The sequence below is a fragment of the Patagioenas fasciata genome, chromosome 21, assembly GCF_037038585.1.
Source record: "Patagioenas fasciata isolate bPatFas1 chromosome 21, bPatFas1.hap1, whole genome shotgun sequence".
In the NCBI taxonomy this organism is placed as follows: Eukaryota; Metazoa; Chordata; class Aves; order Columbiformes; family Columbidae; genus Patagioenas; species Patagioenas fasciata.
This window is the reverse complement of record NC_092540.1, coordinates 5,062,868-5,088,716: the sequence shown is the minus strand read 5'-3', so window position 1 is coordinate 5,088,716 and position 25,849 is coordinate 5,062,868. Positions and strand designations below refer to the sequence as shown.

The 25,849-nt window shown below is 53.1% G+C and overlaps 2 protein-coding genes across 5 annotated transcripts; both read right to left on the bottom strand.

Annotated features, from left to right (window-relative positions):
- Positions 1-1,103: 1,103 nt before the first annotated feature.
- LOC136110843 (alpha-1,6-mannosyl-glycoprotein 4-beta-N-acetylglucosaminyltransferase-like) lies at positions 1,104-12,173 on the bottom strand. 3 transcript variants are annotated; one of them, XM_071817806.1, is made up of 4 exons: positions 11,275-12,173; positions 5,083-5,213; positions 4,036-4,183; positions 1,104-3,359 (listed from the first exon to the last, which is right to left on the bottom strand). In XM_071817806.1, the coding sequence occupies exons 2-4, from the start codon at positions 5,188-5,190 to the stop codon at positions 2,215-2,217; spliced, it is 1,401 nt and encodes a 466-aa protein (XP_071673907.1). In that variant the 5' UTR covers positions 5,191-5,213; positions 11,275-12,173; the 3' UTR covers positions 1,104-2,214. The 3 variants fall into 3 exon arrangements, with proteins under 3 accessions (XP_071673907.1, XP_065710587.1, XP_065710588.1); XM_065854515.2 differs by lacking the exon at positions 11,275-12,173 and adding an exon at positions 8,070-9,845; XM_065854516.2 differs by lacking the exon at positions 11,275-12,173 and adding an exon at positions 9,006-9,845.
- A 132-nt stretch (positions 12,174-12,305) lies between these two features.
- Positions 12,306-25,832, bottom strand: TMEM183A (transmembrane protein 183A). Of its 2 annotated transcripts, none has more exons than XM_065854457.2 (8): positions 25,668-25,832; positions 24,870-24,959; positions 21,354-21,509; positions 19,529-19,688; positions 18,063-18,243; positions 14,785-14,865; positions 13,871-14,026; positions 12,306-12,785 (listed from the first exon to the last, which is right to left on the bottom strand). In XM_065854457.2, exons 1-8 carry the CDS (start codon positions 25,762-25,764, stop codon positions 12,600-12,602), a joined length of 1,107 nt encoding a protein of 368 aa, XP_065710529.1. In that variant the 5' UTR covers positions 25,765-25,832; the 3' UTR covers positions 12,306-12,599. The 2 variants fall into 2 exon arrangements, with proteins under 2 accessions (XP_065710529.1, XP_071673908.1); XM_071817807.1 differs by having other exon boundaries at positions 19,529-19,685.
- Positions 25,833-25,849: the final 17 nt, after the last annotated feature.

Below are 25,849 nucleotides of genomic sequence, written 5' to 3'. Positions count from 1 at the left end.
GATGCTGTGAGGGACTGTGTCAAAGGCTTTACTGAAGTCAAGGCAGACCACATCCACCGCTCTGCCATCATCCATCCACCTTGTTACAGTCTCATAAAAGGCTATGAGGTTGGTCAAGCATGACTTCCCCTTGGTAAAGCCATGCTGACTGTCCCTAATGACCCTCTTATCCCTGATGTGCCTTGAGATGACACCAAGGATAAGCTGTTCCATTACTTTCCCAGGGACAGAGGTGAGGCTGACCGGTCTATAGTTACCCAGGTCCCCCTTCTTGCCCTTTTTGAAGACTGGAGTGACATTTGCTTTCCTCCAGTCCTCGGGCATCTCTCCCATTTCCCAAGACTTGGCAAAAATGATGGAGAGCGGTCCAGTAATGACCTCAGCCAGCTCCCTCAGCACCCGCGGGTGCATCCCATCCGGACCCATGGATTTATGGATGTCCAGACTATTTAATTGCTCCCTAACCCAGTCCTCATTGACTAAAGCAAATTCCTCCATTGACCTGGCTTCATCCGGGGTCTCAGGGGTACAGGGCTCCCCAGGACAGCCTCCAGCAGAGTAGACAGAGACAAATAAGGCATTCAGTAATTCTGCAGGAGATCGAGCTGTGGTTACAGTACACGGGGCTTTGGCACCGCAGGTGCGTCCCCGGGTTCTGGTTTGTGCCCATCTGCGCTCGCAGGGGGACAGTCCTGCTCCAGGAGAGCTGGGCTTAAACCACACAGAATGTCAGGGGTTGAAGGGCCCTGGAAAGCTCATCCAGTGCAATCCCCCATGGAGCAGGAACACCCAGCTGAGGTTCCACAGGAAGGTGTCCAGGCGGGTTTGAATGTCTGCAGAGAAGGAGACTCCACAACCTCCCTGGGCAGCCTGGGCCAGGCTCTGACACCCTCACCAGGAACAAGTTGCTTCTCAAATTTAAGTGGAACCTCCTGTGTTCCAGTTTGCACCCATTGCCCCTTGTCCTGTCACTGGCTGTCACTGAGAAGAGCCTGGCTCCATCCTCCTGACACTCCCCCTTTAGATATCTGTAAACATGAATGAGTCCCCCCTCAGTCTCCTCCAGCTCCAGAGCCCCAGCTCCCTCAGCCTTTCCTCACACGGGAGATGCTCCACTCCCTTCAGCATCTTGGTGGCTGCGCTGGACTCTCTCCAGCAGTTCCCTGTCCTTCTGGAACTGAGGGGCCACAACTGGACACAATATTCCAGACGCATCAAACCGGAGCAGTCCCGCATGGCACAAAGTAGTGACAAACTGCTTCGAGCTGTCTCGCATACACCAAGCAGATCAGAATTCCTCGTTTGGTGAAAGCTGAGCAGTTATTGCTAAACGCCTACAGTGGGGAAGCACCGGTCACGGCCACGTGTGCTGGTGCCAACAGCTTCTGATGGGCTGATCCTGCCAAACCCCAATAGGAGCTTTTTGGGGCTTTATGCCTGTGCGTTCTTGTCGCCCTTCAGCACCTCGCCAGGCTAAAATGTACCCAGAGCTTCACATTATAGCAAAATCGCATTGTCCATTACTCATCCTTGTTCTGTGGTGCTCAATCGTTGCACTTTTCTCCCCCTTTTGGAATCCCCATCTGCCCTCTCGGTGTGAATCCCTCATGGACACCAGGTGTGATCCCTGGGAGCTGCAGCCTCCCTAGAGCTGGAAAACCTGCGCCAAGGCTCCGAATAGAGCTGATGTGATGGGTCCATCTGGTGGCCGGTGCCCTCGGAGACACCCGTGTCCACAAGCTGGGGGGGGTCCTTGCTCATTGTTACCCTTATTCTAGAGGGCGAGGGGTTGGTGAGCAGCACCCCCAAACCTGTTCCCAGGAACAGCTTAAAATAGGATGGGAGAGGGAAACAAACCTGCAGGTTAGAAACTGGGCGCTGGTGGCTTAGAAAACTCAGATGGGGAGGGGGTGCTGTGAAGAGGCTGGAAAAAAAAAAAGCCACTGCCTGGTTAATTATTTAGTTTGTTAATTAGTTCATTAGCTCTGTCTGTGCACCATCCTCCCTGAGAGGAAATGTTTGCTGCTGCCCAGCCTGAATTCCCAAGCTCCTTGCTGGAGCATCGCCCAGGCAGGCACAGCCCCATCCATGTCCCAGCGCCCTCCGGAGCCGGCGGGAGGCGATAACTTAATTCCTTATCAAAAAAGGGAGTGAGAAAAATAAAGAGCTTCTTAGTACAAAGCCCAGCCGCTTTGGCACAGCGCCCGTCGCCACTCAGCTCCCCGCCGCGGTCCAGACCTCGATGCTCTGGATGATGAGCCACTCGCTCTGGTCCTGGGTGACCCGGATCCTGACGCACTCCACGGGGCCGGGGACAACGTTCTGCAGCCCCCGCCGCTCCAGCGTCCCCTTCTCGAAGGTGCCCACCATGGTGTAGGCGCCGCAATCGTGGCCATTGGGTCCCCGCCACCGGCCCAGCTCCAGCACCCCGAAGCGCAGGAAATCGCCCTGGCGCTCCTGGGAGCCCGTGCGCACCCGCACTCGGGCGACACGGGCCGGCTGCTGGAAGATGATGGAGAAGACGCTGCCGGCTGATGGGTTTTTCCCCCAAAAATACCCTTCTGCTGTGCTATAAGCCTTGAGCGGCTCGTAGTTCTCAAAGACAGACATGCTGGTGAACAAGGTGGCCGGTGGGTTATCCGGGATGTCCAAGGCGTCGGGCTGGAACTCATCGTCCTCCAGCCGGTTGACGGTGCCTTGGAAGGAGGAGTAGAGGCCCATGTGCTGGAACAGGGAGGGCTTGAAGCGGATGACGTCCTTCTGGGTGAGCAGGAGGCGGAAATGGACCAGCAACCAGTCGCAGGGCATCTCCTGGTAGAAGAGGAGGAGGAAGCGAGCCAGGCGAGGAAGGTCGCTGGAGCGGTAGAGCTTCCCGATGTAGCCCAGCTTGGAGAACTCAAGGGTGGCCCAGTTGGAGCCTTCTCGGGAAGCCAGCGCCTTGCGGATGGCCGTCAGGAAGGACTTGGCGGACCACACGTCGTCCTCGATCATCAGGTAGTAGGAGGAGAGGTTGGCAGCAAAGGCGAGAAGGAAGGCGTAGTCCACGTTCTGCTTGGACCTGAACCTCACCCGCTCCTCCGGGTCATTGTAGTTTCTCTTAAGGCCCTGGAGCGTGGGGTAGAACTCGTGGGGAGCGTGGATGAGCAGGAGCCGGCCCAGGAGGATCTGCTGGGCAAACTTGCGGGCAATGTCAGCGGCCACACGCACGTTCCAGCTGGGGTCGGCGTCGGCCAGGTGCACCACGACCACCATCTCCTGCAGCTCCTCCTCCGTCGACTGCGTGAAGAGGGACTGGAGCGTGGCGGGCAGGTAGTAGCCACGCGGCCGCCGCACCGACGCCAATCCCACCGCCAGGAATTCTGCGAGGCAGAGGGAAGGCATCAGCAGGCTGAGGGTGAGCGGGATGCAGCTCATCTCTGTGTCTGTCCAACCCTCCAGGGATGGTGACTCCAGCACTGCCCTGGGCAGCCTGTTCCAATGCCCCACAGCCCTTTGGGGAAGAAATTGTTCCCCACATCCAACCTCAACCTCCCCTGGAGCAACTTGAGGCCGTTTCCTCTGCTCCTGGCGCTTGTTCCTGGGGAGCAGAGCCCGACCCCCCTGGCTCCAAGCTCCTTTCAGGCAGTTCAGAGATCAGAAGGTCTCCCCTCAGCTCCTGTTCTCCAGCTGAACCCCCCAGCTCCCTCAGCCGCTCCCATCACACTTGTGCTCCAGCCCCTCACCAGCTCCGTTCCCTTCTCTCCACTCGCTCCAGCACCTCAGTGTCCAGAGTTCGCCCCCCACCTCTCACACCAGGCGGTTTTCCCCGTGCTCCACCCCCCACCATCTCCACCTTCCTCACTGGAAAGCAGGAAACTCAACCCCAGTTTGATGGGGGCTCAGCCACGTTTTCCCCCGAGATCTGGGAAACCCCAAATGTCTGCAGTCACCCCGGTGCTGGGTGCAGCAGAAGCACAGACCACACTTGGAACACGCTGACCTCCTTCCACCCCCCCACCTAATGCCCAGCCTGGGGTCCTGGAGCCACCAACTCACTTTTGTGGGGGGAGTGGGAACCAGCCAGGAGGTGGTAGGAGATGTTGTGGAGCACAGAGAGGTCACCCGTGTCCCCAAGGATGCGCTGGGCTCCCTCCGGCTGCAGCAGCTGCAGGACCGTGGCCGGGGCCACATCCCCAAGTTCCACCTGGACGGGATGCAGGTCAGAGCCCAGAGCTCCAGGGACACACGGGAGCAAGGGGGGAAGACAAAGGGGGACCCAGAAATGAGGGGGAGCCCCCATCCTGCCCTCCCAGCACATGGTCAGGGGAGGCCCAGGGAGAGGAGAGGGGAGAGCTGGGTTTGTGGGGTGGGGAAGGGGCAGAGCTGGGTTTGGAGGGGCATGTGGGGCAGGGAAGGGGAAGAGCCAGGTTTGGAGGGGGATGTGGGGCGGGGAAGGGGCAGAGCTGGGTTTGGAGGGGGATGTGGGGTGGGGAAGGGGCAGAGCTGGGTTTGGAGGAGGATGTGGGGTGGGGAAGGGGCAGAGCTGGGTTTGGAGGGGGATGTGGGGTGGGGAAGGGGCAGAGCTGGGTTTGGAGGGGGATGTGGGGTGGGGAAGGGGCAGAGCTGGGTTTGGAGGAGGATGTGGGGTGGGGAAGGGGCAGAGCTGGGTTTGGAGGGGGATGTGGGGTGGGGAAGGGGCAGAGCTGGGTTTGGAGGGGGATGTGGGGTGGGGAAGGGGCAGAGCTGGGTTTGGAGGGGGATGTGGGGTGGGGAAGGGGCAGAGCTGGGTTTGGAGGGGGATGTGGGGTGGGGAAGGGGCAGAGCTGGGTTTGGAGGGGGATGTGGGGTGGGGATGGGGCAGAGCTGGGTTTGGGGAGATGTGGGATGGGGAAGGGGCAGAGCAGGGTTTGAGGGGAGATGTGGGGCAGGGAAGGGGCAGAGCTGGGTTTGGGGAGATGTGGGGCAGGGAAGGGGCAGAGCTGGGTTTGGGGGGATGTGGGGCGGGGAAGGGGCAGAGCTGGGTTTGGAGGGGTGTGGGGCAGGGAAGGGATGGAGGACGCTCCGGTGTCCCCTCCAGTGGGATGTCACCGGTGGGGGCCTCACCTCTGGGGGATCCTGTTCCTGCCGGCCGCCCCCATGGAGGATGAGGAGGAGGAGGAGGAAGGAGGCTGCGAGCGCAGCCGTGAGGAAGCGCTTTGGGGAGAATCGCATGGCAGCGGGGCCCGCGCTGAGGCCTGCGGGAGGAACGGGACATCAGGGCACAGCACGGGGAAAAACTGGATGGGACACGGGGGCAGCACCTGGAGCCACCCCCGGGGCTGCCCCCTCTGCCCGGAGCACCCACGGTGGCTGTGGGGCAGCGGGTGACACTTGAGCACCGTCCCCTTTGGGCAGGAAGGGTCAGGACACCCCGACCCTGCAGCACCCACAGCCCAGCCCGGAGCAGGAGGAACGTGGGTGACACACACAGCAGGGGAGGCCTTTGGGTCAGGGTGACACGCCAGGAGCCGTCACCCAAACCTCGGGACTCGGCACCAAGGACTCAGGGCTTGGCAGCGAGCCCTGGGAAACGCTGGGGTCTCAGCGCTGCTCCTCCAGCACGGCCGGGACGAGGCAGGTTCCGCAGCCCCTCCCGCCTCAGCCCGCCCCGGGCGCCCCCGCAGCCCGGATCCCGTCCCAGCCGCTCACCTGTTTGGCAGGACAGGAAAGTTGTCCCTGAGGGGGACAGCGTCACCCGCAAGGAATTCTTACTGCCCTTGAGATACTTTGGCTTGTAGCAGAGGTGTGGCAAAGGCTCCTGTGTTTGCCTGGGTTTTTCCATTATAAATAGCACAGAATCATGTTGGTTGGAACAGACCCTCAAGATCATGGAGTGCAACCATAACCTGTAGTGGCAGAGCCCCCCCCCGCCCCAGGGGGATGGGGTTGTCGCCAGCCTGGCTGAGAGGTGAAGCCAGAGACAAAAGAGACTAAAGGAGCACCATTAGAAGGTAACAGTGAGTGAGCAATCGCCGGACACGTGCGTGCAGAGCCTATCATGTTATTGTATGACACGAGTTACAACCAATCACGTTGTTGTAAGGCGCGTGGACAGGGCAGCTTTGCTATAAAGCCAGCCCGGTCCGACAATAAAGCGAACTCTGTGAACATCCCATTGGTGTGTCAGGTTCCGTGGCTCACATGGATAAAGCAACCATAACCCACCCCTGGCACTGCCCCGTGTCCTGAGAACCTCATGTCCGTCTGTCCAGCCCTCCAGGGATGGTGACTCCAGCACTGCCCTGGGCAGCCTGGGCCAGGCTCTGGCACCTCCCAGCAAAGAAGTTTCTGCTCATGTTCACATGGAGCCTCCTGTGTTTCAGTCTGTGCCCGTTGCCCCTCACCCTGGCGCTGGGCACCACTGAACAGAGTCTGGTCCGTCCTCTGACACCCACCCTGAGATATTGATCTATTGATCAGATCCCTCTCAGCTTCTCTTCTCCAGCTCAACAGCCCCAGCTTTCCAGTCTCTCTATAAGAAAAGTGCTCTAGGCTCCCAACCATCTTCATAGCCCATCCCCCTGGGCAACAGCCCTTGGCATCCTTATTGCACTGACCTCGCCCAGGAACGTTCTGGTTAATCAGAGACAAACAAACAAAGCAGAGCGAGCAGCTCTCCCGGGGAGGGCTGGGCTGAGCTGTGCCCATGGCAAGACCCATCTTGGTCAACAACAGCCTCCTGGAGGTGCTTAAAATCTCTGCCCAGGCCACAACAGAGAGTGGAGAGAACTGGGGGTGCTCAGGACCACAGGACCAGCTCTTCCCAAAGCCCCCAGCCATGGGGGCACAGGCAGCCAGGAGCAGCTTTAGGGACCCATCCCTGGCCATGGGGACATCCCTGAAGTCACCCTGGAATAAGATTCCTGAGCCCAGACCTCCCTGATCTGCCGTGCAGCACCGAGAGCCCCTGGGGAATGGGGGAGTCACGCACACCTCACCCCCCGGCACCGCTCTGCACCACAGGCTTAACAGAATAGAAGGTAACAAATGCTGCCCTGTAATTAGCCCCTTAATTGCGCTTTTGGGTTTTGCCTCCATGGAGAAACAAAGCAGCCCAGCTCGATGGGCACAACCAGGGGCCACATCACCAGGATGCAGCATCCTCCCAGCTCCAGGTGCCTCCGGAGCATCCCTGTCCCCAGCGCCTTCCCCACAGCTCAGCAGCTCGCTGTGGATGTCCCCAAATGCCACCCCTCCTGTGGGGCCATTGGGCCGGTGGCCAGGAGCCACCGGCTGCCAAAAGCCACTCGCTCGGAGCCAGACAAACTCTGGCGCTTCGTTAGGAGCCTCCTGGCCAAATGGGCTGTGTGACACAGCAGCCGTGACTCAGGGCAGCAAGCGGGTAAATACACGTCCCACGAGGCTGCGAGGAAGGGCCGGATGCTCCAGCTGCTTCCTCCGGCGCTGGGGACAGCGGCTGCGGGGAGGAGGGGACAGCCAGGGTCACCGTCCCACCGCCAGCAGCGCCTTTCCATGCTGGGGGAAACTGAGGCACGGAAGAGGGCTGAGCATCACGCAGCGGGGTAAGCGCCAGGTGTCCTGCTTCACAGTCCCCCTCAGCCCTCCCGGGGGTCCCTGGGATGGAGAGGGACAGGGTGTAACCAGCACCCAAAACTGCTGCTGGATGGGGCGGAGGATGTGGGAAATCGTGGCAGCACAATGTCCCGGACGGGCTGCGGGGGATGAGGTGGTCCTGGACCCCTGGGAGCCAGCCCGGGCTCTGGCCCCACAGGCTGTGGGTCTCCCCGCTCCACGGGGAAGGGAGCCAGGGGGGAAAAGCTGCGTTTCAACAGCGCAGGACTCAGGGAGCCCAAGCTTTGGGTCAGCCCAGGTCTCCCGCAGCCCCACCTGCAGGTAAAAGGACGCTGGGGTCTGATAGGTCCCCACAGCTGGCACCACGTGTACCCCCAGACCCCCACCCTGCCCTCACCCCCTGGCTCAGGACACCCCTGGCTCAGGACACCCCGTTCCCGTGCAGCCCCATCCCGTGACACCAGTGACAGCTCCTGCCCAGCGCGCCCCGGGACACCCCCCGAGGCGCAGAGACTTACGGGGTGCGCGGCAGCCCGGCGCGGGGGGCACGGCGGCGGCCTCGCCGTCTCGCCAGGGTGCTCGGTCCTGGCAACTTCCCCAGACTTGGCCGGACTCCGGTTTCTCACTCGGCAAAGCCCCACCCCGAGCGCTCGCCTGCCTCCCGCAGAGGAGGAGCATCCACCCGAGTCCCCTGCCCCACGCCCGTGAGTGCTCGGTGAACCAGTCAGGCTGTTGGGACCCCCACCAGAAGGATCAGACCCCCTCAGGGCTCTTGCCAGGTGCCAGCACCCCAAACTCGTGTCCAAACCTGTCGCTTCGGTGGCACCGGGGTGAAAACTCACCATGCGCCGAGCTGGGAGCCTGGGGACATAGAGCCATCGTGTCTTTATTTTCCAGCCCATATGTTGAGACAGCAGAAACCTCTGGGGCTGCTGCACCACAACTGCACCCCCTGCCCAGGGCAGAGTGGCTGCCGAGGTCCCCCAGATTCCCCCCATGGCAACACCGCGGCTTCCCCGCACACGCCAGCTCCTCACTGGAGCATTGGGCATCACAGCCCAGGCTGATGAAGCCCATTTCACCCCCACGGACCAACACTGGCCACACAGGACCCTTCCTCCACGCAGTTCCTCCACCCTCTGAGCCTCATTTCTTCCCCACCGCTTCCCTCCTCCACATCCCCAGCAGGAACGTGGTCCTGGAGCACCCATGAGTGACCCAGCGGCACCACTCGCACCCAGCTCAGAGCCAGATGTGCCTCCACATCTCCCGACACAGCAGCTCCCCCGCAGCTTCTGGGGTCATCAGCAAAGCTGGACTTGATTGGAATAGATGGTCTTCATGAGCAGAGGGAAAGTCCCTTCCCTTTCCCTGCCCCTCATCCTCCCCAGTTATCCGCACCAAAGTGTAGAACCCATTTCCCTCCTCTCCTCGCTGGCCCAGACCTTTCCTACCTTTGAAAAGCCCTGATGTCTCCTCCCAAGCTCTGTCTTCTACAAATCACCCCATCACCTTCCAGCCCCAGCTGCTCGCTGTGTGTTCGGACGGAATCGCTGGCGTCAGCCACATCTGCGAGGACACAGGTGGCCACGGAGAGATAAGGCGGAGCAGGAAGCAGAGGTGGCGCTGGGACGTGAGGAAGGGCCGTCTGCAGGTTGCCAGATCTGCTTTTCCCACACTGTTGGATTTTTAGGTTCTTAAATTCCCATCACAGGATGCGAGTCCCTCTGGGTTGCTCCGTGGGGATGCCCTGTCCACATCGGAGCAGGGACAGGACGGGATTTGCACCCAGGAAGACGCCGGGAGGGCTAAGGGAGCTGAGATGGTGCAGCTCAGTGGAAATTCTGTTTAATTACACGTGGGAAGGACGGGCTGCGGGGCTCGGTGGTTCACGCGAGATGTCGAAACAACCGGCAGCAGCTGCAGGATGGGGACGGTGGACGCGTCACCGCACACGCCCCATGACCCCCATGGCTGCGCAGGAAGGAACCAGCGCTTGGTCCTCATGGGAGGAAGAGGAGGGCGGGGGGACGGGGCACCCAGAGCAGCACTGGGGTTCCCAATGCTCGGGGGTGCTATGGGCAGCCCTGCCGCAGAAACACGGCTTTTGGGGAGCACACAGCATCACTATGGCAAAGCCTCCAGAAAATCCCCTCTTTGGTCCCCAAATGCCATTACCCCCGGTGAGGGCCACAGCACAACCGGGGCCCTGGTACCCAGGGCTGCTCACAAAGCGGCCTCCGGGCTGGAACGTGGCACTCATGCTTTTTGCTCCTTAAATAATAACAATAATAATAATAGTAATCATCATACATTGAATATAAATGTATTTTTATATCAATAACAAAATATAACTATAAATTCAATATAGATTTGTTATATATTATTTATTAAATTTCTGGTGATGATAATGATTATTATTATTATTTTGGCTGGGGAATAGAGAGGTGGCTTAAGTGGGGCTAAAAGGCACATTTTTGTCTCTTCAATGAAATGTTCTATTTTTGCTTGGTTTTGGTATAAATTGGGGAAGAGAGAGAAGCCCGAGGTGCAAAGGCTGTTGCAAGATGTGCGTGTGGCTGCACAGACACAAACCCAGCCCAGGAAGGACCAGTCCCCCCAGCTGGGGCTGGAGCTGAGCACTGGGGTGGGACGGGCACAAAGGGGCGTGCTGCAGGTACCGGCTGCCTCCCTGGAGCACCCAGACCCGCTCAGCTCTGTCTGACACCCGATCCCAGCGAGGAGGGCACGGACAGGCCAGGGGGTGATGGAGCCTCCACTGTCCCCTGGGGAAACCGGAGAGCTGGTCAGGATCCGCTGACAGCCCATCCATTATTCAGGAGCCTGAGCGGGACAAAGCGGAGCTGAAACAGAGCCCCGCGCAGCCAGAGAGTTGGGGCTGTGGCCACCGCGATGCTGCTCTGGGGCTCCATTTCCAAACTGGGGATTTGAGTCACCTCCCATGGGAAAGGGAACTCAAATCCTGGGGGCAGTTTTGGGCCCCTCACACCAAGAAAGGCCTTGAGGTGCTGGAGCGAGTTGAGAGAAGGGAACGGAGCTGGTGAGGGGCTAGAGCACAAGTGTGATGGGAGCGGCTGAGGGAGCTGGGGGTTCAGCTGGAGAACAGGAGCTGAGGGGAGACCTTCTGATCTCTGAACTGCCTGAAAGGAGCTTGGAGCCAGGGGGGTCGGGCTCTGCTCCCCAGGAACAAGCGCCAGGAGCAGAGGAAACGGCCTCAAGTTGCACCAGGGGAGGTTGAGGTTGGATCTGGGGAACAATTTCTTCCCGGAAAGGGAAGCAGCATCACCAGGCTCACAGTGCCGGCATCATCGTGCAAAAGAGGAGTTTTCAGCAGAAAACACCTCCTCAGAGCACCTCGGGTTCTGCAGAGAACAGGCTGCGATTGCACAGGGCTGACGGTGTTCCACTGCTGAACTCCAGTGGAAAAACTCCACTGCGTGACACCGAGGGCTTGTCATCGAGTTCAGTGGTACTTGTGGTATTTAACCCCACTGCAAAAAGGTTACACCCCAGTAGCCTCGGCACAGGTTGCACTGAACACAACCCGCAGCTCCAGCATCAGCTCTTCCCCTCCTGCCCCACAAAGGGAACCACAACCCCAACCGGGCTCCGCTATCAGGGGAAGCGGCTTCGTTATCACAGTTACAGCACTTTTTTCTTATCCTGTATCTCTGCTTGGACCCGTCCAGTTCCAAAACTTACCTGTTCCATCGATGTGTGTTCAGCAGCGGTGAAACGCGAAGCGTGAGGCAGCTTTCCCAAGCGTGAGTGTCTGAAGTGAACAGCACAGAGCCTGTAACGCAGATCCGAGGTCAGGGCAGGTGTCCTTGGTGGTGATTTACAGAGTGGCAGAGACAAGAAACTGCAGCTGAGGATCCACAGGGTACTCGCATAGTAAATTCAGAGGGGGAGAACCTCCTCTCCTTCCAGGAGCTTCACTAAACGTGGAAAATTGCAGAGTGTGAGACAAGATCTGGTGTGAAATGGGACTGAGGAGCTGCACGGGGAGCAGGACCCAGCCCAGTGTCACCAGTTCAGCTTGCACACCCTCGTCCCTCCCCTGCCAGCACCAGACCCCCTATCAGCGACACCACGTCCCCCGGTTGAGTTAAATCCCAGCTTGACCCATTCTGTACAGAACAGACCGGCCGGGCCTCTGCGTCCCTCTTCTCCACAACATCAGGGCTGCTTCTTCCTCACAAATTAACTTGTTTAGTCAAGAAGCAGAGCGCCGATTGCTTCTGGGCTCTCCCATCTCAACAGGCAGGCACCGCTCTGCTGCGCTTGGAAACGACACAAAGTCCTTCACCACCGCTCCAGTTATTGCAGTTTATCACCTCCATCTCCTCTCCCTCCCTGTTCATCTTCTCTGAAAAGAGGTTTTAAAGGTTCAGAGCTTCTTTTCAAAGAGGAAACATCAGTGTGAGAACCTGGAGTGTCTTTACATTCAAGACAGACTTTTGCCTGACAACTTCTCTTTGAAATAACTCCTTTGTTTGATCATTTATGCTTTTTTCTTTCCTTAAACTCATATTTGCCGGACTGTGAATTAACATTATTGTTGGTCACAGCTGCTTTGCTTACTGCTTCTCAGACACTGAAACATCCCACTGCGCTCCAATGCAATCCTGCTGCAGGAAAACAAACACGGATTTTGTTTGTCAATTGTTTCTGGTGGTACTAAAGCTGGAAAGGAAAACCTCCTTCTTCCCAAAAACAGACAACAGGACCACTTTCATTAGCACCAAAAAGGATTTTAAATGAACAGTTCCAGGGAGCTCCTTTCAAATCATAAAACGTGAATTTTACATAAAAGCGTGTTTACAAATAATTTCCGCTTTACACTCATCTCTGCCCATCACTGCCCAGAAGTTATATACATACAGACTGGCTCAGCAGCTTCAACCACTCGCAAGGAGACTGCAGAATTTATTTAAGAAATAAAAATAGGATTTCCTGGTTCCTAGAAATTCTCTTCAGCCTGCCAGGTTCAGTCACCCGCCGGCTGGCGCAGGCTCGGGCGAGCACTAAGCTTTTGGGGAGAAGGGATACTGGGGGTGCCACCAGTCCAGGAGCCGCACGCTGTGCACGGGGTCCAGCACGACCTGCACGCCCTGGTCCGGACGAGGCTTCTTGCCGTTGCGAACTGGGGCGTCCTGGAACACCAGGCGCACGCGGTGGTGCCTCATGTCCGTGCTCACATTGATGGTGAACTGCGGGGAGAGACAAGGAGGCGCTTCAGGAAATCAAAGTGATGAATAAATAGAGTTCTCAACAGTACGCTTTTAGATATATAAATAAGTAACATCAAAGGTAACATCACCCAGCACATACAAGAGAACCGTATGATCAGGCCCAGTCAACGTGGGTTTATGAAAGGCAGGTCCTGTTTGACCAACCTGATCTCCCACGACAAGGTGACCCAACTAGTAGATGAGGGAAAGGCTGTGGGTGTTGTGTGGTCGGACTTCAGTGAAGCCTGTGACACCGTATCCCACAGCATCTCCTGGAGAAGCTGCAGCTCATGGCCTGGACGGTGTATCTGCCATGGATAAAGAACTGGCTGGAGGGCCAGGCCCAAAGAGTTGTGGTGAACCAAGACAAATCCCATTGGTGGTCACGAGTGGTGTCCTCAGGACACAGATCTCTTCATCAATGATCTGGATGAGGGGATCGAGTGGACCCTCACTCAGTTTGCAGATGACACCAAGCCGGGTGGGAGTGTTGACCTGCTGGAGGGTGGGAAGGCCATACAGAGGGATCTGAACCGTCTGGACCGATGGGTTGAGGCCAATTGTCTGAGGTTCAACAAGGCCAAGTGCTGGGTCCTGCACTTGGGTCACAACAACCCCATGAACACTGCTTCAACAACTGCTCTTTCTCCCAGAAATCTGGGACCATAGACACCCCAAAAGAGTTTGCTCATATGTTTTTCCTCTCAGAATGTATTGCCGCAAGGTAAGGAGATATTTTATAGAGGAGGGAAGACCTTTACTTCCACATCCCCATCCCGTGTACCCTTTGGAGTTCTGACAACTCCCCTGCCCCCAGGTGCTGCACAACCACAGCTCCTTGCAGATTCTCTACATCATCTGTATTTGCTGCACCAAGGAGGGAGGAGCAGATGGAAACGCAGAAGCTCAACCTAGGAGATCCTCAGCATTTCCTCTGATCATTAAATTTAAGATTCCCAGAGCCAGTTTGGTGTGATTTACACAACACCAACGAGGTGTCACCTTCATCTCCTCACCGAAATGACACACGCCAAGCTTCCCTGGCAGGTTTCTGCAGTACTCACCAAGGTAAACGTCATACCCATGACTATTGGCACGAATATGAAGTTGAAGGTGGTGATCTGCAGCAGACAGCAATCCTGATCCGGATTTGTGTGGACTTCTTCATACTGAATCGGTGGCTGAAGACCTTTGCAACACTTGCTCTTAAATCTGGGAGACTGGAGGGAAAAAGAGACTTCTTGAGCTCAGCAGGAACCTACGATGAGATCTTGGCTTGTTCTCACTAGTGACCATCACCACATTCACACATTTGGACAGTGTTACATCCCAAGGGTGTTTAAAAGACATGGAGATGAGGTTCTTAGGGACACGTGTTAGTGCCAGGGTTGGGTTAATGGTTGGATCCGATGGTCTTTTCCAACCAAAACAATTCTATGATTCTCTAAACAACCAAAAGCCATTGCTCAGGACAGGCAACGTGCAAGCCTGTTTCTTTAGGGGGGAAAGCTGCAGAATTCCCAATGTTTCCTTAAACAACTGGCTTCTCCTGACACCCATTCCTGGTGGTTTTCATTGGCAGCGTTGGATTTTTTCACTAATGTGGGAAATTGTTCCAATGGTAAAACAAGACATTTCAGATTTTGGTCTGTATTTTTCCGCAAATATTCAGACTTTTGGTAGGAATTAGTAGCAATGACCCAAAGATCAGATTATTTACAGTAACAAATGATGCACTCTTAGAGCAGAGAAAGGATGCCAAATAAAAATTAAAAGTAAAAACACAGTATTCTAAATGTCTTGGTAACACAGTTTGAAAACTGAGTGCAGCTTCAGAATGTGCTTTAGTTTACCATGGGAGCCAGAGTTTCCATTTATTCTCTGAACGCATAAAAAGTTTCCGCCTGCATTTCTACCACCCAGAAAAACCATTACCGCTTCAAAAGAAGTCACAGCCATTCCGGTTCTTCTCTCATACCTGCTTTTTGAACTTGAAGTTGAATTCCCACATTGCTTCTTGTCTGTTCCCTTCGAGCTTTTTGCACCAGAAAAGCAGACACTGAGGTGGAAAAAATAAAAACAACACAAAAGAAACACAAAATTATGAAGGCACCACTTTAAATAAGTTTTAGCAGAGCATAAAGGCTTTCAATTGCAAACACAATTACAAAGGAGCAGTTAGGAGCTAGTTATTCAAATTATTTCTGTTCAAAGAACACACACAGAGCAGTTTAGGTCTCCCAGTTTCACATTGGCCAACTCATCGTGCAACTGGATGATACAACATGTAGCTAAACAGAAAAATCCCATTGCGCAGTTTATCCCTTTCATAAAAGGCAGAGATGAGCCACACCGATTCAACTACTTCTCCCAACCATCAAGAAACCTCACTAAACTGGACTCTGAACAAGAATAATGCGAGGAACAACCAAAAACAGAATAAGGATCAAGGAGAGAATCCAGAGACTGATACAGGAGCCGTAAGGTGACAGATGAGAAGGTTCCTGAGCCACTTTAGCGTCAAAAGATCTTGACATCACTACGCACTCACTGTCACACTTCAGAGTATAGAAACACCACCAGGTTCGTACAGTTTGATCAACCTGCCTCTGTTTTAAAAGAAAATGAGACAAGGGCCTCAAACAGCATCTCCCATGCAGACATACACCAAAAGTCTTCCAATTCAACCCGGTTATCACTGTGTGGTCCACAGGATCCATCCCAATACCTGTTCTAGAGGAGGAATCTCAGAGCACCTGTATTTAAGTACGTAGGAGGGAAATTCCCTGCCTACGAGTGAGTAGAAGCAACAAGCCCTCAACAGCCAAGAAAAGAACCTGGCCGGTCAGCCCAGGCATCACTGAACGCTCCCACACCGCAGGTGCCAGCCCACCACAGCTGGTCTTATCTTTCTACCACTGTCAGCAGGAAAAGGAAGAATTATCTGGGCAAAGAAACAGCTCCCCACAGCCCTGACACAATCTCCCCCGTGCTAAGAGAACACCTGGCTGGGTTGCTAGGTGAAGCATACATTTAATTCCAGGACAGCGTGACCCCAAACGAAACAAAGCAGCATCCACTATGGGGGCTTTGTAATTAGAGACTATGGCTGATACGAAACCCTTGACTTAACTCTGAGTCCTGTCCATAAACAAGAGTCCTTAAAGGATCTTTATCTCCAGAAACCACATGAGGTGAACAACAAAGCTACGTGGAGTCAAGCTCAGAAACATGCGCCAAGTAACCTCCACTTGAGAGGAGGTAGCCTCAGATTTTGCCAATAAAAAGACTTTTTCCAGATCTTTTTTTAACTCATGTGAGCAGCAGATGCTGCTGAGTTTAACTCCAGCATCGGTAGCGTTTGCAATACACCCGCAGAGACAGCCTGGGCTAGTGACTTGTTTGGTGATGGCAAGTAGTGAAGCACAAAACGGTCAGTACCTCCTAAGGGGCAGAGGATGTCGTCCACGGGTCAGCCGTCCTGCCCTTCAGACGCGCCGTACGGCCTGCCGCTCCACCAAAAATAATGGGGGTGTCTTTAAAGGGCAAACACTTCTGCTGACACCATAACGGCTCCAGTGTCCCACACAAGCTAGGCTAGGGAAAGAAAAAAGGAAATTAAAGAGGAAAAGCTACGTTTGAGAACACCCGGGTCTGGGGTGCCACATGCAGTTTACGGAGGCATTTGCCACTAGTTTTAACGACCCATAAAGGAATAACCGAAGCCCAATAAAGCAAGAATGTGGGGAGGCAACGTCAGACCCTCCTCTGCACCCAGTTTGCTGGGCATTTCTGTGCACAGGCGGAGCTCAGAGCCTTGTGATGCAGTAAGACAGCAAGACCAGACTCAGGATGGCTTTTTTATGCTCCGAGGGGTCGTGTCAAACCTCTACTGTTCCAACAAAGCCTTGTCGCCATTTAATTTCCTTTTAAAAAGCTGGATAATAAAAGACTGCACTTCAAGAATCTTCCTCACGCCGTTAGTACAGTAGCAGCACTAGCAGTGGGCACCAAAGCCGTTATGATGTCAATGTGAATGCTTCCAAAACGCCGACCCTGCCAGCATCACCCCAGGGTTTCCAGCTCTCACAGACCCAAAGTTAGACTCGGAAGGACTAAGGTTAAGTTGGAATTTCCCAGAAATGTTTTGCGTTTTATTTTTTTAAGAGAGATGATACTCAAACTGGGTATTCAGGAAGAGAATGAGGAGCTTTGGATGCAGAGATAAGCCTGCGCACAGAACTGCGCGTTCTTCTCCTGCTCTGCAGCACCACCTGCTTGTGTTGCTGCTCAATGCTCCCTGCGCCAAATGACATTTTTTTCCAGTAACCACCCAGGCAGAGGAAGGAAGAAAGGAGGGACAGTCACCTACAGAGAGAGAGCTTGCTCTATTTTGCACAGCAAGTACAACTCTTGAACCAAAACCTCTTCAATTTGGCTCCAAAAACCTCATTCAACTGGGTTTTTTTTACTTTGGAGGGTGTAAACTCACACTGTTGCTTAAGCTGCTCACAGAGTATCAGCCAGTTGTAAGTTAAAAACCAAACAAGAGACTCAGAGGCATTTCAGAGTTAATGATCCGCAGCAATTAAAGACAGATGGATACACCAAGCTGGGACAGGGAAGGGAATCACCTGCCCACACCAGAGACAAACCCTGTGCAGCCCCACACAACCGCAGCCCCAGACCCGAAGCAGACGTTTGCTCTGCGCAGCCAAGCTCACAACCTTGCTATGCTCCCTCACCCAGACACCAGAGACGATGGGTGACCTACAGGAACGCGGCACAAAGTGACTCCCTCTCAGAGGTTAGCAGCGTCACTTCGCATCTCTCCAGACGCCTGCTACGGAGAAAAGATGGATTCTGGCAGACAGCATCAGAATAAAGCAGAAGATATAAAAGCTGATCCTACTGCAACCTCCTTTCAGCAACAAATTTGCAACAGAGGAGGGGAGAGCTGCAAACACCCCGAGCAGGTGTGATATTCAGTGAAGCAAGTGCCTTTTTGCTGATGACAAAGCTGTTGTGGTAGGACTTAGGCAGAAGGTACCCAGAATAACAACTACAATCCTTTGCAGTAGCAACTATACAGACACCAGTCATCTGCATACTTTCAAAAATCACTATTCAGAGTTAATAATAGTCCTACACCCAAGCTTCACTGGCCAACATGTTTTTCTTCTAGAAAGAGAACACAAAAAACCCAGAAAGAGCAACACCACAGACATATTCAACCTCCTCAGTGATTCCACTTACTCTGGAATTTTTTAAAGTGCTGGGAGTACTGTCTGGAATAGCTGGATTCCTGGAGACCCGAGACGCGAAAGGCTCGTACATGTGGTACAGCGAGCGGATAACGCATGCACGGAGACAGTGCAGCTTCTCCATGGACTCCGGCCGCAGGCGGAGGGGCAGGTACGCGTCCAGACTGTAGTGCCTGAAAAAATGACAAACCCAACACGTGCTGAAGGGTCAGAATGTCAGAGACACGCAGAAGAGAGCTACGACGAGATCCACGCTCAGAGAAAACTGAACATCCGATGGACCAGAGGACCTCCTGTTAACTCTGAGCGCTTCAAGGGTGCTGGACGGCTCTCTATGGAATCACCTGAGTCTCAAAATCTTTCCCTGCATCAGGCAGGTTTCCAGCACGCACATCAGCACATCATGCTGCAATTCCCCAATAATTCCACACAGACAGTTGGCTCAGAGAGACCAGATGGTGTTTTAGCTGCAGATTCCCAGTTTCTCATGGACTCTTTTTCGCTGAGCCTGACTGCAGGCTTGCAGACGACTGCCCGCGCCCTCTGAGTGTCCACACGTGACGGTCAGATGCCAAAAGAGCCTTTGCTGGGGAACTTCACCCTAAAAAATGGGGGTGAGGATGACAACAGCTGCTGTTTGCTCTGTACACCTGCTGCTTGTGCCCCCTGAGCAACAGCTATAGAAACATAAAGAAAATGTTATGTTCTGTCCTGAAGGGAAGTCCAAGTGGCATGCAACAGGACGGAAGGATTTGTTTCAAGTTTTGACCATCTCTTTGCTCTTCTTCTCTCACTTTATTTCTAACTTACTTTTGCCACCGAGACTGCTCCAAAACACCTCAGTTTCTCTCAGGCCACCCTAATTACAGGAAGGTGGCCAGGATCAAAGCTTGAAACAGGGTGAGTCTTCTCTCAGGGATGTTTGCCCACCTTTCAGCAAGGTAATGGCATTGACCTTACTGTAAGCACCTTCAGTGATTTACACACAGAACACTGTTACTAACAGGAGTGTGTATGCCATGGCAGGCAGAAAACACACGATGTTTTGTTATATGGAACATGCAGGAATATGAAACACAAATCCATTTCTAGATCCAAAGCAGACATGCAAACATTCTAGGACCCTATTGTATAGTGAAATGGCCTCAAGTTGCGCCAGGGGAGGTTGAGGTTGGATCTGGGGAACAATTTCTTCCCCAAAGGGCTGTGGGGCATTGGACCAGGCTGCCCAGGGCAGTGCTGGAGTCACCATCCCTGGAGGGACTGAACAGATGTGGAGATGAGGTTCTCAGGGACATGGGCTAGTGTGAGATCTAGGTTATGGTTGGACTTGACGATCTTAAGGGTCTCTTCCAACCAAAATGATTCTATGAAATATTCCCTTATTTACAGCTCTGCAGAGAGCTGGTTACTGCTGAAGCCTTCTACAAATAATTTACAAATTCTCCGGAGTCTCACCTTCTGTAGAGCCTGGTCCAAAAGGCAGCAGTGCAAGTAACGGTCCAGGCTTTCTTGCAAATCAAGGAAAACCGGACAATGTCTTCAGGGCGAATGTAGGAAGCCAACAGCAGCCAGATATCAATGGGGTATTCTTCTCCGCCACCCCCATCGGGATCTTCTAAACAGAATGAAGGTTTGTTAATGTAGGAAATAACCTCCTGACCAAGTCATATCTAGAGGCTGTGCGTTACTACTGGTAGCAGCTTTACTATTTGACCCTGTTTCAACTGTTTCAATTCTTTACCCTTTTCCAGCTGAAAAACAACACTTAGGTGGAGAAATCAAAATTGGATGGTAAATACAGAGGTGACTTTATGCATAGGAAGGCCAAACTCATGCATTTTTGTCAATACTGCTCATTTAACAGGTCAGCGAAAAATGCTTGACACTAGAAGTCCCTGAATGTTGTTAAGACATTGCCAAGCTCCTTGATTCTTTGTTCAAATGCTCAAAATACTTTTCTAGAGGCTTTGCTAGGGAGGGCAGGCAATTCTCTTCTGCAGCTCTTCTAATGGCTTAATCAGTTGCTTTTCTTAAATCTCCAATTTAATTAAACCTTCTGAGATGGGAAACCTTTAATGCAATTCACAGATGAGCAGAATGGCCCGTTCTTCCTCTCGGAGGTGCCAGAACCGCTCAACCAGAACTGAAGATTCAGGAACTCCTTTCACTCCTGCGGTGTTTTTAAGATAACACCACACATTTTTCCACAGACATTGCTCCAGCTTTAGGAGCAAAACTGCTTTGAAAGGATATAAATAGCTAAACCATACCGAGCATTAGGAAAACTAAGAAAAGAGAAAGAAAACATAGAACTGCAGAGCGTAGTATCATTTTATCCATCATAACTTTTTCTTCCCTAAACACACAGCAGAAAGAAGACAGAAAATGCTCTGGTAGAACAGAATACTGTCTTTCCAGGCTTGTAATTCCCATAACTCCAGCCATGCAGATATTCCTATTTTGCCAGAAGTACCAAGGACATGTTAATAAAAGAGATTAAACTCCTATCCCAGAGGAGCACTGTGCAGCTAAGCCCACAGTGGAGGTTCATGCGTTACACAAATTAGTACCAGTATTAGTAAGTTCAGTTTTAAGTCCAGAAAACCAAGTTCAAATTTGTTTCTCAACCTGAAAGCAACTTGTTATTGGAAACTCCTGCAGGATTCCCCAGTGCAGCAGAACAGTTTGTTGCTTACGCTGCATTGCAAATGGTTTTCTATAGAGTTGCACAAAGTGTAAATGCTGAAGGATACATCTCCCTGGGATTAACTTACTTTGATGCCACTAGGGCCAAATTCACTTGTTTGTTAGGAGGAAAAAAAGAGCACTCTAAGCTCATATGTAACAAACCACAGCCTTGGAAACATCCTGAAAACACAGCATGGATTTTGTGAACAAATGCATCATAGACAGCAGCATTTTTTCCCCAGAGCAAATCTTGGTGTCACCAACAGGTGTTCAACAAAGTGACACGTCCAGTGGTAAAGTTTCACAACTCTTTCAAAGAGCAGCATTAGTTTCCCAAGGCTGAAAGAAGCTTCCCAAAAGGAATGAGCTCTTGGGCTTCGATTTCATGCCCAAGGCTCTGCCTTTGTGAAATTACAAGACCTCTGACCAAATCCCAGGAAGTTTAAAAGTGTTTTGACCCTCCTTTGTGCACATACAAGTTGCAGAACATCCCGAAGGACCCTGTGAATGACCTGTAAATCACAATCACCAACATCACACACACAGAAGGTGCCCAGACAGAGCTCCGGGAGAGGCTGGTGACCACACGTACCTTTGTGCCTTTTGCTCTTCTTCTTTCTAGACACACTTCGCCCGTTGACGCTTTCCTTCGTATCCATCTCATCGCTGCTGTCGCAAGACTCTCCCGATACGGAGAGAACTTCCTCAGCAGGAACACAAGAAGCTTCCAAACCACAGAGGGATTTTACTAGAATGACAAGCAATAACAGTTTATCAGCAGAGAGAAAAAGGTGATCCAAGTTCAGGAAACACTTCAGCGGAGCCACTGCTAAGGAACGAGGCGTTAACTGCACTAAAGTTTCCTACACAAGCAAGTACATCCTGGGCCTGAGGATTACCTTGTCAGAGAAAGATTAGCAAGGGTGAGCGAATTAGAAACATAATTATTCAGCTTCTTGTTTTAAAGAATGAACAATGTGAAGGCGATTGCCAGCACATTATGCGGATGATCCCATTGGTTTGGCTGAAGCTGTTTACAATTCTGAATAAAACAACAGGCCCTCTTTCTGCAGCGCTAACTGGTTCCCCTGCATACCAGAGCTTCCTTGCGTGACCACGTTCAGCCCGGATAGAGCCAGCACCTACTCTGTAATTGTTCTGTGAACACAGAGAAGCTACACTCCCTTTTCAGCAGGATAAAGAGATCCTGGAGCTGATGACAGACAATCCATCAGCGATAGAACTCAATGCCAAGTGTATAGGAGCTCCACTTATCTCAGAATTCAGTGGAGGAAGAGACTCTGGCCTAATGCAAGCTGTGTGGGTTTAGTTTAGGTTTGGGTTTTTTGCCTCTGGGAAGATGTTTAGACACATCCCTGTTAGGAAATAATTGGTAAATTTATTTTAAAAACTTGATCTGTAAACTGAGGGCTCGTTAGGGCAGACAAATACATGTGTGAGGTAGTAATGACAGTCTTGAGAAATAAATGTGTGGTCCTACATTACAGCTGTGTGAGGTACTGTCACAGACCAGCACTGTAAAAGCACTTTAGAAATGCTCTGCAAATAGTCTGTAAAATTCATTCAAGTTGAATTACATAGAATCATAAAATCATTTCAGTTGGAAGAGACCCTCAGGATCACTGAGTCCAACCATAACAATGTCTGTAAGAACCTCATCTAAATGCCTTTTAAACCTCTCCAGGGATGGTGACTCCACCACCAATTTCAACCTGATGTGCTTGGATTAAGAAATGGACTTTAACCAAGAGACACCTGAGCACGCCAGAGGAGGTTGCGCTGCTCCAGCTTTTCTAACCTCACACCAGCTGAAGCCCAGGAAGTGTTACAGTCCGCAGAGCCACCAAAGAGGAAGACATGCTATTTGAGATAAAGGGACAGAATGGCAGGCCATAGAACAGAAAAAACTATATCAGGAGCTGGTCATAAATAAATTTCAGATGACACGTTCTCATTTCTAACTGCAGAATGAGGTTTTTAACCAGTAATACAGCAGATGGAAAGCCAGTCCTAGGACAGAGCTTGACTGAACACACTGACTAGAGCTACTTTCAGTGCTTTGCTGAACCAGCTCTACCTTGCTTTGCACAGTTTGCTCCGTAAACTGTACATGTTCACAACAGCGGTATCACTCACTGTCGGAACGTACTGCCCTCTCTATGTGACCTTCTATAGGCAAAAAAATAGATAAATAGATGGCATCATGGATGGCAGTAAGTTATGACATCAAATATAGCCAAGCAAGAGAAGATAACAACAGACAGAGACTCAGAGAGGGGTTTGGGGGAAAAAAAAGACACATTCTGAAAAGGAAAAATCAAAACGTGAGTTGCCTGAATCACCCTGCACTGCAGTCTCGAAGGGACACCCTCTCCATCCCACAGCAGTAACCCCCACCCCAGCCCTGGGGGTCAGGGTGGGAAGAAAAGAGCTCAGGAAAATTCCACCCAGCTTTTGCTCCTTTCCCCGCTCGCTGGCAGACACACACAGTGCGACGTTTACTTGGAGCCAAGAGACAGGAGGTGAGCGAGGCCAAAGGCTGAAGCTCCCTGGGTAGCTGCTGCTGTCCCCTCCCGCTTGCCTGCTGTCCCCTCCCGCTTGCCTGCTGTCCCCACGCTGTGCCACGCTGCACAGATAAGGCTGCGGCTGCATCAGGGCTGAAGGAGATAAGGCTGTCACACAACCCTGGGGCTGGAGAGGAGAGATCCCGAGGATTCCGTGAGGGGAAAGCCCGGGTGACGCTGCACCAACAGAGGAAACGCTGCACCAACAGAGGAAACGGTCTCAAGTTGTGCCAGGGGAGATTCATATTGGACCTTGGGAACAATTGCTTCCTGGAAAGGGCTGTCGGGCATTGGAACAGGCTGCCCAGGGCAGTGCTGGAGTCACCATACCTGGAGGAGTTGAGCAGACTCAGAAACAAGGCTCTTAGAGACACGGGGTAGTGCTAGATTTAGGTTTTGGTTGGACTGGATGATCCTAAGGGTCTTTTCCAACCAAAACGATTCTATGAAAAGACCTGAGAAAGGGATGGGCAGGGAACTGCTGTGCCCTGGAGTCACCCAGACAGGGCGTGGGGAGCAAGAACGTGAGCGGCATTTGAGGAGAGCGGCTGAGCTGGACAAAACAGGGGATGCGGGACACAAGGTCTTGGGGTTTGGCAGAAACAAGGAAGACAAGAGGATTTGACAGATAAGAAGCTGAAGTGCAGCTGTCTCAGAGACAGAGAATACAGAAGGGTGGAGAGAGGGAATGAGACAACAAAAGAGGGAGGTGCCCTCATCTTAAAAGCTTGAGAAGCAGCAGCTAAAAAGGATATTAACCAGCATCACTGACCCAAACAGCTTCTCCATGACAGGCACTCACGCAAAGAGCATACTTTCTTTAAACGTGCAAGATTTGAGCAATATAACACAAGTTTCCTTATACGAAGGGTCCAGTCATCGCTGTCAGTGTAACAACATTCACCTCCAACATGTGTGATGAGCCACATTTAAGAGTCAAGGCCTAAACATTATCATTTCTCAAGCAAATAGGGCGTGTTAGTTCAGAATGTTACCAGCAGCCAAAAAACAAGGAAGTAGATAACAAAATATTGCGATACTTTTCTAGGAAACTGCTTGTTTATACAGTTCACCAAGGAAACGGCAACACCCTCAAAAGATCTCCTGCAGCACAGGGTGGGAACATGACTCCCAGAACTATCATAACCTTATTCCCTTACCAAAGAATTTTCCCTGCTAATAAAGTTGCCTACAGTTTTATATGAGGTAATAAGGTAATAAAGACTCATATCATGTTATTTCCTGCTTTGAGCAGGAGATAACACCCTACAGTCAATGGGAAAAGGCCTTTCATTTCAGACACTAACAAGGACTCAGCAATTCTTACTGGACATCCAACAGGCCTTCTGCAAAACCTCTTGTCTAAGATTCTAAACACCTGATTCTGCAGAGCAACACAGACTCATTTTCAGGCATGGAAACAGATTTTCTCAGGCCACGGAAGGGGAGTTTCACACATCACACAGAGGCCAACAAAACGAGGAGCAGCCTGGGGAAAGAGGGTCCCCCCAGTGCAGACTCACCTTCCTGCTGAACAGCATTGGCCACAGCTTTTTTCACCCGTCCTGATTTGACGACAGCTGGGTCTGAGTTGGCATAATCTGCCACCGTCACTGCAGGAGAGCCGGGAGATCGAGCGTCAGCGGGATTATGGATTACAGGGGAGGGGACAGAAGGCTGAAGAGCCGCGATCCCTCAAGGGGACACTCCCCGTAGGAATAGAGGCTGAGCAGGAGGCACAGGAGAAGGAGCCCCAGCAGCTTCCAGCCCAGTCTGTTGGTTTGCCAAGCCCAGAGGAACCTTCCCAGCCCAGGGGATCATCCCCCAGTTCAGAGAAACCCTCCCAGCCCAGGGGATCATCCCCCAGCCCAGAGGAACCCTCCCAGCCCAGAGGATCATCCCCCAGCCTGGAGGAACCCCCCCAGCCCAGGGGATCATCCCTCAGACCAGGGGATCAACCCCCAGCCCAGGGGAATCCCCCCTGCAACCCAGGTCTCCCTCCACCAACGCCAAACCCCCTTCCCTGCCTCACACACAGCCTAACTCAAGCCTGGCTTATCCTCTAGGCTCAGGCTCCTCCTGCACAGACTCAGACGGTTCAACCCCCCCCTAAATACACCAGCCCAGATTCCCCCCTCCAGCTGGAAGCAGCTCTCGTTCTCCACAAGCCCGACTGGGTCCAATTCCCCTCATCCCGGCCAACCCCTCTGGAGAGGACACTTGGTCCCTCAGGCCCCATTCTGGCCACCTTCTCCCGGTAGGCCCGAGCCCTGGCCCGGCCCTGTTCTCCCCTCAGGCCGCTCCCCCGGCCCGTTCCTCACCGCGCTCGGAGCACACGTCCTCGGCGCGGAACTTGAGGCGTTTCCGGGCGCCCCTCCTGGGCATGGCGGCGGCGGCGGGGCGGCCGCGAGGGGCCATGTCCCGCCCGGGCGGCTGCGGGGCCGCGGGGACAGCGGGGACAGCGTCGCCCCCGCCCCGCACCGTGACGTCACCCGACCGCGAC

What these genes read in the sequence shown, in the direction of transcription:
- LOC136110843 (XM_065854515.2), bottom strand. Translation starts at nt 8,229, where the DNA reads ATGCTCCTCCTCTGCGGGAGGCAGGCGAGCGCTCGGGGTGGGGCTTTG. An exon ending in GCCGGGCTGCCGCGCACCCC is followed by an intron (nt 5,214 to 8,069) that starts GTAAGTCTCTGC and finishes TTCCTCCCGCAG; the next exon opens with GCCTCAGCGCGGGCCCCGCT. An exon ending in TTCCCACTCCCCCCACAAAA is followed by an intron (nt 3,360 to 4,035) that starts GTGAGTTGGTGG and finishes TCTGCCTCGCAG; the next exon opens with AATTCCTGGCGGTGGGATTG.
- TMEM183A (XM_065854457.2), bottom strand. Translation starts at nt 25,764, where the DNA reads ATGGCCCCTCGCGGCCGCCCCGCCGCCGCCGCCATGCCCAGGAGGGGC. An exon ending in TGGACCAGGCTCTACAGAAG is followed by an intron (nt 18,244 to 19,528) that starts GTGAGACTCCGG and finishes TCATTTTTTCAG; the next exon opens with GCACTACAGTCTGGACGCGT. An exon ending in ACTTCAAGTTCAAAAAGCAG is followed by an intron (nt 14,027 to 14,784) that starts GTATGAGAGAAG and finishes TTTTCCCTCCAG; the next exon opens with TCTCCCAGATTTAAGAGCAA.